Source organism: Pteropus medius, unplaced genomic scaffold, assembly GCF_902729225.1.
Source record: "Pteropus medius unplaced genomic scaffold, Ma_sr-lr_union100, whole genome shotgun sequence".
Taxonomy (NCBI): Eukaryota; Metazoa; Chordata; class Mammalia; order Chiroptera; family Pteropodidae; genus Pteropus; species Pteropus medius.
In genome coordinates, this window is record NW_024352784.1 from 15,811,664 (window position 1) to 15,824,935 (window position 13,272).

Consider the following 13,272-nt stretch of genomic DNA (forward strand, 5'->3'; position numbering starts at 1 on the left):
CTGGAGCGTTCTCATGTTTAGAGGTCATGGGGAAGACAAGGAACAGGATAAAAAAAAGGTAAAAGTAGCCAGAAAATTAGGAGAAAAAATAGGTAAGTGGATATCCTGGAAGTAAAATGAAAAAAGCAAGTGATCAGCTGTGCCAAATGCTGCTGAGCGGTTAGGCCATTGAGGATTGGGAAATGACTCTTGGACTTAGCAATAACATGGTCATTGTTGACCTTGGAAATAAATGTTTTAGTAGAGTGTTATGGGCAAAAGTTGGAGGATTTAAGAGAGAATGAGAGGAAAGGAACTGAAAAACTGAGAAAAAGGGGAAAGGCTGAAAGGAGATGTGAGTCCAAGAAGGGCTTTTATCTATCATTTTTCTTTGGTACCGAGGTAAAAGGAGGCATCCAAAAATACCAGTTGAGTAAATCAAGTTTTATATTAAACAGCAGGTTCACTCTGAATATATTGACCTATTTAAGTTCATATTTATCATGCAGGCTCTCATTAGGCACTGAAGAAATATTTTCTTTTCCCCCGGAAAAAAAAGCCTAACTAGAGCAATCAGATGAATTTTAATTTTCAGAGAATTCAGATGTCCTCTTATGTTTCATGAACATTAGTGACTTTCTGGGGCAATTTCCATCACTATACCTGGTTTAAGGTTAAAACACATCATTGGCTTGCTATCTATCTCAGCTGAGTTTCTAAGCTGTCCAAGCAAAAGATCTGTGAAACCCTAGAGAAAAGCAATTTTTAGGAATTAGATAGATGACAGCAAGACCCAAGATCTAAAAAGCTAATGTAGATTTCCTGGTTATATTTAAACTCATGGAATTACATAAATAATAACAAAAACAAAAAACATTTCCAGTCTTTAAGAGATCCATGGCCATTGTCTGGTTTTTATTGAAAACTGGAAAGACTATTCCCAAAGTGACTATTCCCAAAATGATGGCAAGTGCAGGCATGCTATGTAAAAGTACAGACAATAACAAATTAACAGCTAGACTTGCCTCTGACTCATGGAAAAATATGTGAAATCAGGTTATCCAAGCTTAAAAATAATGAATCATACGACTTAGAATACAGATGTCAGGAAAGTATATGTGTAATTCTGAATAAAAATAATAATGAAAAGACATAGAGATATTTATGTAAACAAATCTATTACGATCATAAAACAGCAGATTCTGAATATTTCTTCAATTGAGAATCCCTGAAAATTATTAATGAGCATAATTAATGTCTACCCCACTTAAATACTAAGAAATGCTACATTTTGTAGTAAGCAGTAGGTTTCATATTTTCTAAAGTACAGGCTTTTTAAAGTCATATCTGATTTATATATCTAAATTAGATGAGAGCATACCTTAATACAAGATGTATTTTGGTAGAAAATCCAAACTTTGGTAATTACAGAGCATAACTGAAAAATACTTTAAGAGATCCACTACATAGCTGAAGAACAACATGTAAAATTATACCCAGGTTTTATGCCAATAAAGGTTCATTATTCATCTTAACAGCTAGGAAACCACAAGAGGCAAATAAATCATCAGTCCCCGAAATGACATCAGTATGTAGCCAGAGCTTAGTCACTTACTGCATGCTGCAGAATGAGGCAAAAAAAAAAAAAAAGTTTAATCCTGTCTTGGTTCTACACTCGTTATCTGAAACAGCTAGCATAACAAATAAAAATGCAAACCACACTAGCCAGGGTGACATGGAGAGTGGTAACAACAATGGAGAGGTGTCAACAAATTTTGAAAGGAAAAATGTGGATGAGACTGTGGAATAACAACTTCCAACCTACTGAGAACTTACTATATGCCAAGAATCATACTGAGCACTTGATTATATCTTTTTAATTCACATTCAAAGTAACTCCATAGAGAATTTATTATTACTATCCACATTTTACAAAGAAGCAAACCAAAGATAAGTATGTTAATTATCTTGTCCACAGTCATAGTACTAATATATGGGGGATCCAGGCCTCCAACCCAGGCTGTCCGGAATTCCAAAATCCATCATCTAAAACTACACAATTCCCTCTGATTTCTATCAGTCTCGTGAGCAAGTATGTGCCTGCTAGTTTTGCCCTGAGAGAATGCAGGTGCAATAGTGGAAAATAATCACAACTTCCTGAGAAAACCCATCAAATCATCATGTCATCTTTGTGTAGAAAAGTTAATATCAAGAGTAAGAAATGCTGAAGCACCTTTAGTAATTAAATCTCCAACCTTTGGGTTTCTAATTAAACCAGTACTCAAAACTTAGCTTTACCTTTGACAGAAATTGTGAAAAATGCTATAATACTCTGTACCTTATCTTTTGTACTTATTTTTGTATTTTCAGTTTTAAAAAGCTTAATATACACTTAAAAATGATATGAAATTCAAACTACTGAATTTTTGTGATTATTGCATATTTATAGATTTGATTTATATATATATATATATATATATATATATATATATATATATATACACACACACACACACACACATATATACATACTGGTACAGTATATGAAAATAAGTATTAGACTTTTTTTCTAGCAGGAGAATTTATTTGACTTTTAACTCTCCACAATATATGAAGAGCTTAGCAGTAGGGGCAGTCCAAAACTTTCAACTGCATATTTCTCCCAAAAATAACTTTTCACAGTTTCAGTAAAGTTCTCTCCTAAGTGGTGATTTTTAGTTGTTGTTGTTTGATTCCAACAACAAGTATGTCCAAAAGCAACAAGAGTTTCAGAAACATAAATGCCCTAAACATTGATGAGTGATGAGGCAGGAGAGAGAGCAGAATAGAACAATTTGCCTTTCAGTCAGACAGGTCTGTGTCTATATCTTGCCTGTGCCACCAACTAGCTGTGTGACTATGGGAACATAACAATCTCTCTGAGTCACATTTTCTGCATCATATAGAGTTAACAATACATGTCTCATGGGAATATACTAAGAATTAAGTAATATAATATTTTCAAAGTTTATAAGGAAACCTCTTAGGCATTTAATTAGTAGAGACTATTATCCTTGACAAAGATGGAGTATATAAACACTTTTTAGTGGGAATCAGAATATGGAACTTTTGTTGTTGTTTTGCTTTGTTTTATTTCAAAGAAACCCTTAAAGGAACCATTCCAGGAAACCTTTGAGAAGTATGCATTTACATGTAAGTGACAAAGAGAAATAATTGGACAAAAAAAAAAAGGAAATAGCGGGAAAGGATAGTGTGAAAATAATAAACAGAAACTTCATTTAAATTGGAGTTTTGAGGGCCTGTAGGGGGAGCTTTCACTCACCACTCATAGTTCATTACCCCAAACAGGAAGAGAGGGACTTTCCCTTTCCAACAGGAAAGGGTTTTCTGCTCTGCTACTCCAGCAGGAAGAAAGAAGATCTTTTCCTCATCTGGCAACCACTCAGCCAATGAAAAGCCACTACACTTGGAATTCCCAGTCTCCTCCAAGAGACTCGGTGTATGAGTGCCCCTCTGAACTCCGCCTTTCTTCTCTGAAAGAAAGTTTCCCTCCTTTGTTCTCTGGACTTGCACGTGGTTTACCATTAGACCAATTGCAATGCCCTGAATTGCAATTCTTCGTTGTTCCTGAATAAACTCATTTTCCTAGAGAGCTATCTAGCCGTTTATTTGTTTAAGGTCAATAATAGTAAATTAACAACATTATATAAAATTTAGCTTAGAAACGTTTTGCTCCACTCAAATCCATTTCTTGGTAGCAGTTCTCTCTTAAGAAAACGAAACTCCCTTGAGGAATAATATGAGTGGACCAGCTAATAATCCCCCCAAATTTGGGAAGGCTATAAACCATTTCCTAAGCCTATACACAACAAAGTACATTGTTCAGAGATGGTCTGATGAAAAGAAACCCTGATGAATATAGAATTCCAGGTATCCAACATCTTTGCCTCCATCCAACGTGCTATTGAACTTTAATCTTTCTTGATAAATTAGTGTTGTTAATTATTCCACTAGATGTCATACTACCTTTCCATAATCATTGATTTTAATTTATTCATAAATAAAGTTGCTACATACAGTGTACAAAATTTGGAGCAAGGAAGCAAAAAATATTTTGGTATAACCCAAACCCTACATCTCAATACTTTGACATTAGTTATTTTTCTGCCCCCACTCTTTTGCTCAATTATGTTGCATATTTTAAGCATATATTTAAATATGTCGTCCCTGTTCTCAGTTACCTTTGTTACAAATTAAATAAAACCTTTATCCTTATAATCGATGGGGAATATTAAATTACAGTACTTTCCTCCTGTTAAATATTATGCTGTCATTAAAAAAATAACTCATATACAAATATAGTAATATGAAAAGTTGCCCATGATATATTATTGAGTGAAAAGAGAAAATTATAAAATAAATGATTGATCAAACAAATGCCAAACATCTACATATGCCAGAGTATATAAGAAAATGTCTGGAAGAATATATGTCAAACTGTGGAGAGAAAAACTGGCAAGTGGGGAAAATGAGGATAAGTTCCTATTTTACCTTGGAAATTGACTACTTTTTATAGTGGGCTAGTACCACTTTTATAATGCATACAATGTTAAACAATGTGCTAAAAATATTTGGTGATGTTTTTAGCTATTTAGCTAGATTCCCCTCCCTTATTTATTCCATTTTATTTTTCTGACTTTATTTTCCTTTTCCTCCCCCATATACAGCTAGGTACCAATTATACTGGACTTTTCTTTTCTAAACACTCTCTGGATTTTTTTATGCTTCTACCTCAGCTCAGAGTACCCTCTTTTCCCTTAAATCCAATTACTCTAAAGAAAAGAGCATATATATTATATTTTGGTACATGCTTCATAAAAAGAAAATATCCAGGAAATTTTATGCAATTTGAATCAAGGTATAATAAATTTTAAATATATTAATTCCTGAATTTTAAAGTGGTAGAAAATAATAAATAATAGCTAGAAAATTTATAAAAGAATAATTATATTTCTGTGTAAAAAGATGGCTTACTTAAACAAACATATTGTGAGAGCCTTGAATAATTTATACAATGATGTGGAGGACACACACAATAAAGAAAGAATTGCATTTTATTCAGAAAGTCAAAAAACAAGTTTCTTACCATTGTGAGGGTAAATGGATGGTTTTCTAATGCAGACACACTGGGACAATGTAGAATAATATACTAAAAAGCAACAAACATAATTTTTAAATGACTAAGAAAGAAGTTCAAATATTCCAACAATGGTACATCGGCTAATTTTCAAAAATTATATAAGGATAAAGATATTTTATAAGTTGCTGAACACTGACTCACCTGGCCAGGTCTTGCTTTAAAATTTTCTTTGACCATTCGAATTTCCATGACATCTGAGGGATGACTTATGACAGAGATGATGGTGACTGGTTTATTGCTCCGGATGCACCTGTAAAGTCTTTCGGCACAATACAGGCACAAAGGTCCGGAAATCCAGAGCCAAGTCTAACGGAGAATTTTTGAAATACACTTTAAGAAATACTTGTACTGTAGGAATCTTATATATCCTCCTCAGTTGCTTATTTCACATATTACTGTAATAATAATTTAACCTGTATTTTAAATAAAATGTAACAAATGAGTAACAAATATCAAATGTTCACTACAACTTATTCAAAGAAGAGTAAGTACAAAATAAATGGGAAAGTAATGCCAAGACCTTAGACTCAAACCATTGCCCAGGCTATAGCTACCTTTATTGTTCATTATACATTGTTTCATACCTGTGCACATAACAAATATATAATGCATATACACAATACCTTTCTCTAAAGAGCTTAGAAAGGGAAGTCAAAAAACTCAAATAAATTTGAAAATGATTTCATAAAAAATGTACCAGTCCAATGTTTGTTTAAAAAAAAAAAAACCTAGATATGTTTTGTTGCATAATATATATGCAAATGTACATATACAAAATGTAAACACAATGTAAAATATGTGTACATATTTTTAAATATAGTATATACTAAGCATGCTGTTTACTTACTTTTATATAATAAATATAACATGAACAAGAAGATGACATTTAGATTCTGGAAAATGTAACAATTTTGCATGTGTGTCAGAGGACTAGCCTTAACGCCAGGATTAACGGAATACTCTGAGAAGTGCAGGAGCCTGTGTGTCCGACCCTTTTCCTAATACTGCACACTATCTTTCCCACCGTACTTGGAGGCCTCCAACCCAAACTTATTTTAATGGTCACTTTTTAAAACTTTATTTACATAGTTATTCAGATCTCCTCCTTCCATGCAGAGATCATACCTCTTCCTCACATTTAGTTTGACACTGTAAGAATAGGCATCACAGGAAAGCTCTGTAATGCAGCAGCCTTGCACCCTTGGGACAGTCACTTACCTTTTGAGCATCGGGTCTCACATAAGTAAAATGGAAGTTGCAATACCTGTCCTGCCTAAAATATTGCATTGTGTGAAGCCCATAAAAGTGCAAAAAAATTCTTTTAAGTTTAATAGAAAACTACGGATTAATAATAATAAATACAAGAATAACACACTCATTCCAAAGTCATTTACAAATCATTTTACCTTTTGACTCCTCTTTCTTCTTTTCTGAAATTATATTTATTGGGGTAACATTGGCTAAAAACATTATATGAATTCCAGTTGTACAATTATATAACAGCTGTACAGTCTATTATGTGCTCACCACCCAAAGTCTAGTCTCCTAGTCAAACCTGTGTTTGACCCCCTTTACCCTCTTTTCTATTTACTCTCTCCCTCTTCTTAAAGCAGATATTTGCCATCCCCATTCCTCTACTTCCACTTGTTACCGACAAATAGTACAGGGTGTAATTCTCACATGGGAAGTTCCTATAGCCAAGAGAAGATTAGGGCCCTGACTACTCACTGGGTTGTGAGGAAGAAGTTTTCCAAGAGCAAGCATTAGTAAAAGACCTGGTTTTGCACTCTACCTCTCCCACATATTAGTTTGTAGAGCTTGGTCAAGATATTTTATGTATTTAAGCCACAATTTCCTCATCAGAAATGACGATGACAGTAATTGCTTCAAGGAGTTCTTGTGAATAGTGAAAGAAATTAGGCATACAGTACATTTTAGCACATTGCTTAGAAGGTAATGTTAAGCAGGTAATATTAAGCAGCTAATAAATTGATTTTACAATTTATTATTTATCATATTATGTATAATGTTGTACCATAATGTTATACTATACTACAATAGTAGTATAGTATTCTTAGTATTAGTTCTTTCACTAGTATAGTATTATTAGTATAGTATTATACTAATATTATAGTATTAGTAGTATAGTATTAGTAGTATTAGTTCTTTCGTTAATATTTTTGTTATTCAACCTATTTTTCTCAATGGATAGGGAAAATATCTTTGTAACCTTCCTTGTGGTAAGCACCAGGGCCATAAGTATGCAAAGATCATACAGTCAGTTAAACAGAATTTTCTATATAGATCTTTCTTCTTGAACCATCAGCTGCCTGTAATGGAACAATAGGTACTAACTTGCTATTGAGACATCCTGAAATGTTCAATTCTCTAAGAATAATTATTTTATATACTTCCAAAAACATGTTTAAATACAATTGATCAATTGTTATGGGAATATGGGCTTTACAAAGACCATTGAACACATAAAATTAATCTGACCTGTGGAAAATTAGCTTGGAACTTGGGCTCTTCCATACAAATCTTTACAGATGTGTTCCGAGTAAGCTCATCAGGTTTTAAAAATTCTCCAGGTAAAGATTCATGAAAATTTTCTGAGAGATACTCTGGTAAGTGAATATTCCGGTAGTGGGTTCCATTAAGATTGATGCAGCCAGGAGGATGGGTATCTAAATTAGTTTGATACTTCAGCAATCCACTAAATTAAATTAAGAAAAAAAATAGGGAGATAAAAAAAAGATTACAATTAGGAGACACAGTATAAGAAAATATCTTTTTCTTGTTAACTTTACATAGCACTTATCCAAGAAGTGTTCTTCATATATCTTACTTAAGAAATTGAGAAATTTTAAAAATTTTTAATAAATTCTTTACTATTGGACAAAACAAAAAATTTTAGCACCCTCACTCTTCAAAAAATGCCACAAATACATGGTAGGGAAAAACACAGCTATCATTACATGTATTCTTGAATTTGACAGCCTCAAATCTAGTAGACATTCATACAATCATATATAAGTTTTCACTTCAATAAACACTATAATAATAGTTACTTTTGCTAAATCTTCAAACACAAATGAAAAAGTACAGGGATCATATTTGATTTGGTTAAGACTAGATAAAACAGGCCTTGCAAAGAAATGTTAAACAAACATAATAACAGGAATTATGTGGCGTTGGTGGTATGGTGGTGAGCATAGCTGCCTTCAAACATAATAACAGGAACTGAAAGTTTGCATCTCTTATGGTCTGAAAACAAATAATACATAGCAATCAGACCCTAAACTTGTTGACTTTTTAAATTCTCCATAAACAAGTTCAAAATAATAAATCAAGCAGGAGAGCTTAAAACTCTAAAATCCCATTCTGATTCTTTCATATTTTGTGGCATTTTAAAACAAACCAAACGAACCATTCAACTTTCTGCGTTCTGTATTTCTTATCAGTAAGGAGTAAAGTAAGATCTACCTCATAGGGATAATTCATCAAATGACAGATTGTATACAATATCTTTTTTTTTTTATAAGAAGAAAAAAGTAAGAGTTAGAAAAGCATTGACAATTTTTCAGTGTGTTTCATTTTTATTTTAAAGGTACTGAAGTTTTTATTTCCAAAATTATTTTTTCCTGGTTAGCTAAGAGTATGTTTTTTAATTACCCTTTATGTTCCCAAATAATTAACATTAATAAAGTACATCTTTAAGTACATCACAGCTATAATGATTTTATGATTTTATGAGGATGATATTTAAAAACAGCAAAAACTGTAACATGAATGACACTAATAGGCATCATAAATGAAAGTTAGAAAAGCAACAACTAAGAGTCATGGTGGAACACACCATCTATTCGATCTGATTGTTCTTTCTTCCCTTTTTGCTTATGTTAAATTCCCTTTTTCTCTTCTTTTTATTTGACTTTCTTCCTTACAACAGGTCATCATGGAGTCAATAGAGAGTACATAATACATGTCAGGAACATCTAAATAGTGGGATGTACGACATAACTACTATGATAGGCCACTCACATTTTTTTTCAGTAATGCAGTAGTTATGGCCTAAATAGAAAATAAATTTATGAATAGTATACGAATGTGGGCCAAGCACATAATCCTTCAAGAATTCCAGTCACATAATACAATTATTGTGGCGTTATACTTGGAAAACCTATTCATTTATTTGATTCAGTTTCCATTACAAGTAATGTTTTACCCAAACCTGTTTCTCCTACTGGCCATCCCGAGAGTAGTGGCTGACAGGCGGGTAGGCCAAAAATCTCAGGCATTTATTTTACTGGCAAGAAGTTGAACAAACATTGGCATAGAGCACTTGGCACTATTCTAGGTTGTTCTACAGAGCTCAAAAAGAAGTCAAATCTGGCCTCTAACACTCCAGAAACTTAAAATCTAGTTCAGAAGGTATCTTGGGAGAAGCTAAACATAAATTAGACTACAGATCATAGTTGTGATAGAGTGTTTTAGTAACAGCTTAGTAAGGTACAGTAGGTACCAGATCTAATACAGAGCAGTTTATAGACATTTCACATTATCCTTATCACGACTGCATGGAGTAGGAATTATTTCCACTTTAAAAATTAAGACACAATTCAATTACACAAATGAGAAACCTAAGGCTTTGTTTGGGTAAGAGAATAACAAAGTAGAAATCAAAATATGGGATTCAGAAGTCTTATCTCCTTCACTTCAAAAACCTATATCATGCAAAGCAAATCCATTGGTTAAAGAAGTAAAAATCAAGGAAAGGGGTTCAAATGGACAAAAGCCTGGAAACAAGATCAGATAGTGCATGTATGTATGCGTGCATGCATGTGTGTGTGTGTGTGTGTGTGTGTTGGAAGGGGGCTGCTTAACATCACGCTAAGGAATGTTATTTATTCCTTCTCCTAAGTCATAATGGTGTTCAAGTGGACATGACTCTATGTGCTAATGGTCCTTACAATGATAAATGTTGTCACTATGCAGTACAGATCTTCAGGCCAGCTCAGTCAAATAAACAATGTCGCTGTTCTTGGAATATAAAGTGGTACATAATATTCTAAAATCTCTTTTAGTTCTGAGAGCTTTATGCTATTTTAAACTCCTCTCAAGGTAAATGTCATAGGCTAACCATGTCTTAAAGCCCCATTATTCTTTTCTCTGTCTCAGTTTGTAAGTGTAGCCATCAAAGAAACATGTAAGAGAGAAAAGATCTAGAAACAAACAATGACATAAAACAAAAAAAATTCATGCATGAAACAAATAAAGTATGGAATCTCAGGTTATTTGGCTAAATTAAGTGGTAAAGATACAAGTGGGTTCAGAGGAAAGGCACTAGCTGATTTTAAACAATATAGGACAAGTATTAGGTATACCAGACAGGTGCTAGGTGCTTCAATGCCTATTTCCGTAAACTTTGTAACAAATTTGTGTGGTAAAGATCAGTGGCCTCATCTTAGAATGAGTGAAAACATTTGGAGACATTAAGTAATCTGCCCCAGATCACACTGTCAGTCAGTAGCTAAGTCAGAGTCCAAAGTCATATGCCTGTACTAGGCCTACTTCTGCAGAATTCCCATCCTACTTATGGACAATATTCTGAAATTACAGACCAGTGTATGCACCGAACAAAATTTATGGATCTACATCATTATAGATCTGGAAAAGGAGGTGTTATATCAGTACCCAATGAATAATTTTATGCCATTTTTCAAGTTCGATTAAATGCAAAAATTTTCTTTTTCATTGTACTAGTAAAAAGTAGAAGTGCTCATTTCTTTGGAATTAATACAGAATTTCTTAGCATTCTTATAGCATGTATTCTTAGGATATATTTCTTTAAAATTACACTTCAATCCCATTAAAATAATTTTATTCTGAAGAATTTTGACTGCAGACAGATATTATTGATATTTGCATTTGTAGATCAAAATCAAATACCTGTAATCTATTTACTTCACTGTGACCACATTTGTTAAAATTGAGTGATATATTATGTATGGTTTTCATGATTGTTTTGAATTCCTAGTATCTACATTTATTTTAGCAGCTATAATATACATGTTTCCGCAGAGTTAAATGCAATCTTCCCAAATACAACAGAGCTTCAAGTAACATGCAACGCTGTGTCTACATGCCAAACAACTCTGATCCTCCTTCTTGCCCCACATCACCACTGAGATATAACTATTTTACATTTATTATTTTATTTATTCTTTATTTTACATAATAATATATATTATATAAATATATATTATTTATTAATTTAAGTGGCATGGCCCCTATCTTCAAGAAACTTACAATTTAATGCACTGCTATCTGATAGAAATTTTCTGTGATGGTGGAAACAGTCTAAATCTGCGCTGTCCAACATAGAAACCATGAGCTACATGTGAGTACTGAGCAACTGAAAAGTGGCTAATGCAGGCAAAGAATTGATATTTTCATATTATTTCATTTTAATTAATTTAAATTGAATAGCCACAGCATAGCTATAATGGGCATAATCACATGAAAGCAACAAAAACAAAGCAAAATGAGTAATACTATATAGATGTATAATGACTTCTTGAGGGTATATAGAGATGATAAACTCTGATTATGACATTTTAGAAAATGCTTCATGGAGGAAGCAATCGAAGGATATAGAGATTTCAATGGTATAAGAACAGGAGAATGGCATTCTAATATGAAGAAGGATAAAATTAAAATTAAGGAAACATTCTTTTATGTAGTATTGTATCTTTCATAATTAAATGATACAACGAATTTGTTACAAAAAAAAAAAAAAAACAGAAGGGAAAAAGATGTTAGTGAATGGTAAACAGTCTTGCCAAATTAAAACAGTGACATAGTTGGGGGTAGGAGAAGGAAGCACACAGAGAATGTGGGAATTGTAATACTTGTTACTAATTTTTATTAGTTACAGTGTACCATGTTCCAAAGGAGAGACTTTAAAGTATATTTGGAATGTCTAGTGTTCCTCTATCATGAGAAATCAAGTATTTTTAAGTGTATCAAAATACAAGGTTGTGGATGCTGTTGTTTTTGCACTTACAAGGATTTAGAGATGTGATTTCAACACTCAACAGTGTTTCAAAACAGGTTTTTCTTTTTTTCTTCAAGAGGCATTATAGTTATACTATCATTTTTTTAATGCCTGGCTGTGACAAAGTCATGAAAAAAATATAGTACACAAAATAAATCCTACTAGGTTATAATATACAAATCATAAAAATGTTATGGCAAAACTTAAATATTATAAAATGCCATCCCTGAAGAAAAGAGAATTATAAAGTCATCCCTACTTTAACTGCAGTGTCACTTATGCAACCTTTATGTTTGTTGTACTTTTATTCCTTTTTTAAAGTGGAGGAAAAAAATTCCTTGCCTCAGGAGAAGTCTATTTTTTCCTAGTATTCTATAACACACAAATGTTTCTTTTTTACAGAAAAAAAAATAAGTTTATTTCTCACAATTCTTTTTACTTTGCTTCAAGTAAAAAAAAAAAAAGCTAAGAAAATACACCCAAATTCAATATTTTAAAACCCAGTAGAATTAACTGATTCTGTAATCCACTAGAATATACACTATTTAAAATTAAGAATTTATCCTGTGCCTCTGCTATTTTTCTGGTACCTAGAACTGTTCCTATGATCTACTGAAATGGTTCAATAAATAATCATTGAATGAATTGAAAGTGTATGGACAACATTTTGTGGTGGTGGTGGTTGAAATACGTGATCGAGGAGTCATCTGGTTTTAACAAACACAAAAGTGTTTGAACTCATGTTCTAACTTCAAATAAGATGCTTGGATTTTACAATGGTATTTAGTAAAATAAACCATGTATGTACATTTATCTTTGTAGGAAATAGCATTAAATCAGTCTGCAACTTACATCATCCCTCTTCACCCTTGAGTTAAATCCGAACTAAAGTCTCAGCCCTGCCCTAACCCTCAGCTAATTATCACCTAAGCAAATGAGTTACCAAGAGAGTCAAGCCTATCTGTTAGCAGCATCTAGAAGTAGAGTGCTTTCCTAAGCTAGGGATACAATGTGTCTCAGGGAAACCCTAAGC

The 13,272-nt window shown here is 32.7% G+C and overlaps 1 protein-coding gene across 4 annotated transcripts in view; it reads right to left on the reverse strand.

The window, feature by feature from the left end:
- The window catches only part of NOX4 (NADPH oxidase 4), a 135,586-nt gene that overhangs the window by 71,071 nt on the left and 51,243 nt on the right, over positions 1-13,272 (reverse strand). For all 4 annotated transcript variants that reach the window (XM_039848333.1, XM_039848331.1, XM_039848330.1 and 1 more), the window contains 3 exons: positions 7,679-7,895; positions 5,321-5,485; positions 5,126-5,188 (listed from right to left, as the gene is read on the reverse strand). In XM_039848333.1, coding sequence (XP_039704267.1) covers positions 5,126-5,188; positions 5,321-5,485; positions 7,679-7,895 — 445 coding nt within the window. The remainder of the gene's footprint in view (positions 1-5,125; positions 5,189-5,320; positions 5,486-7,678; positions 7,896-13,272) is intronic.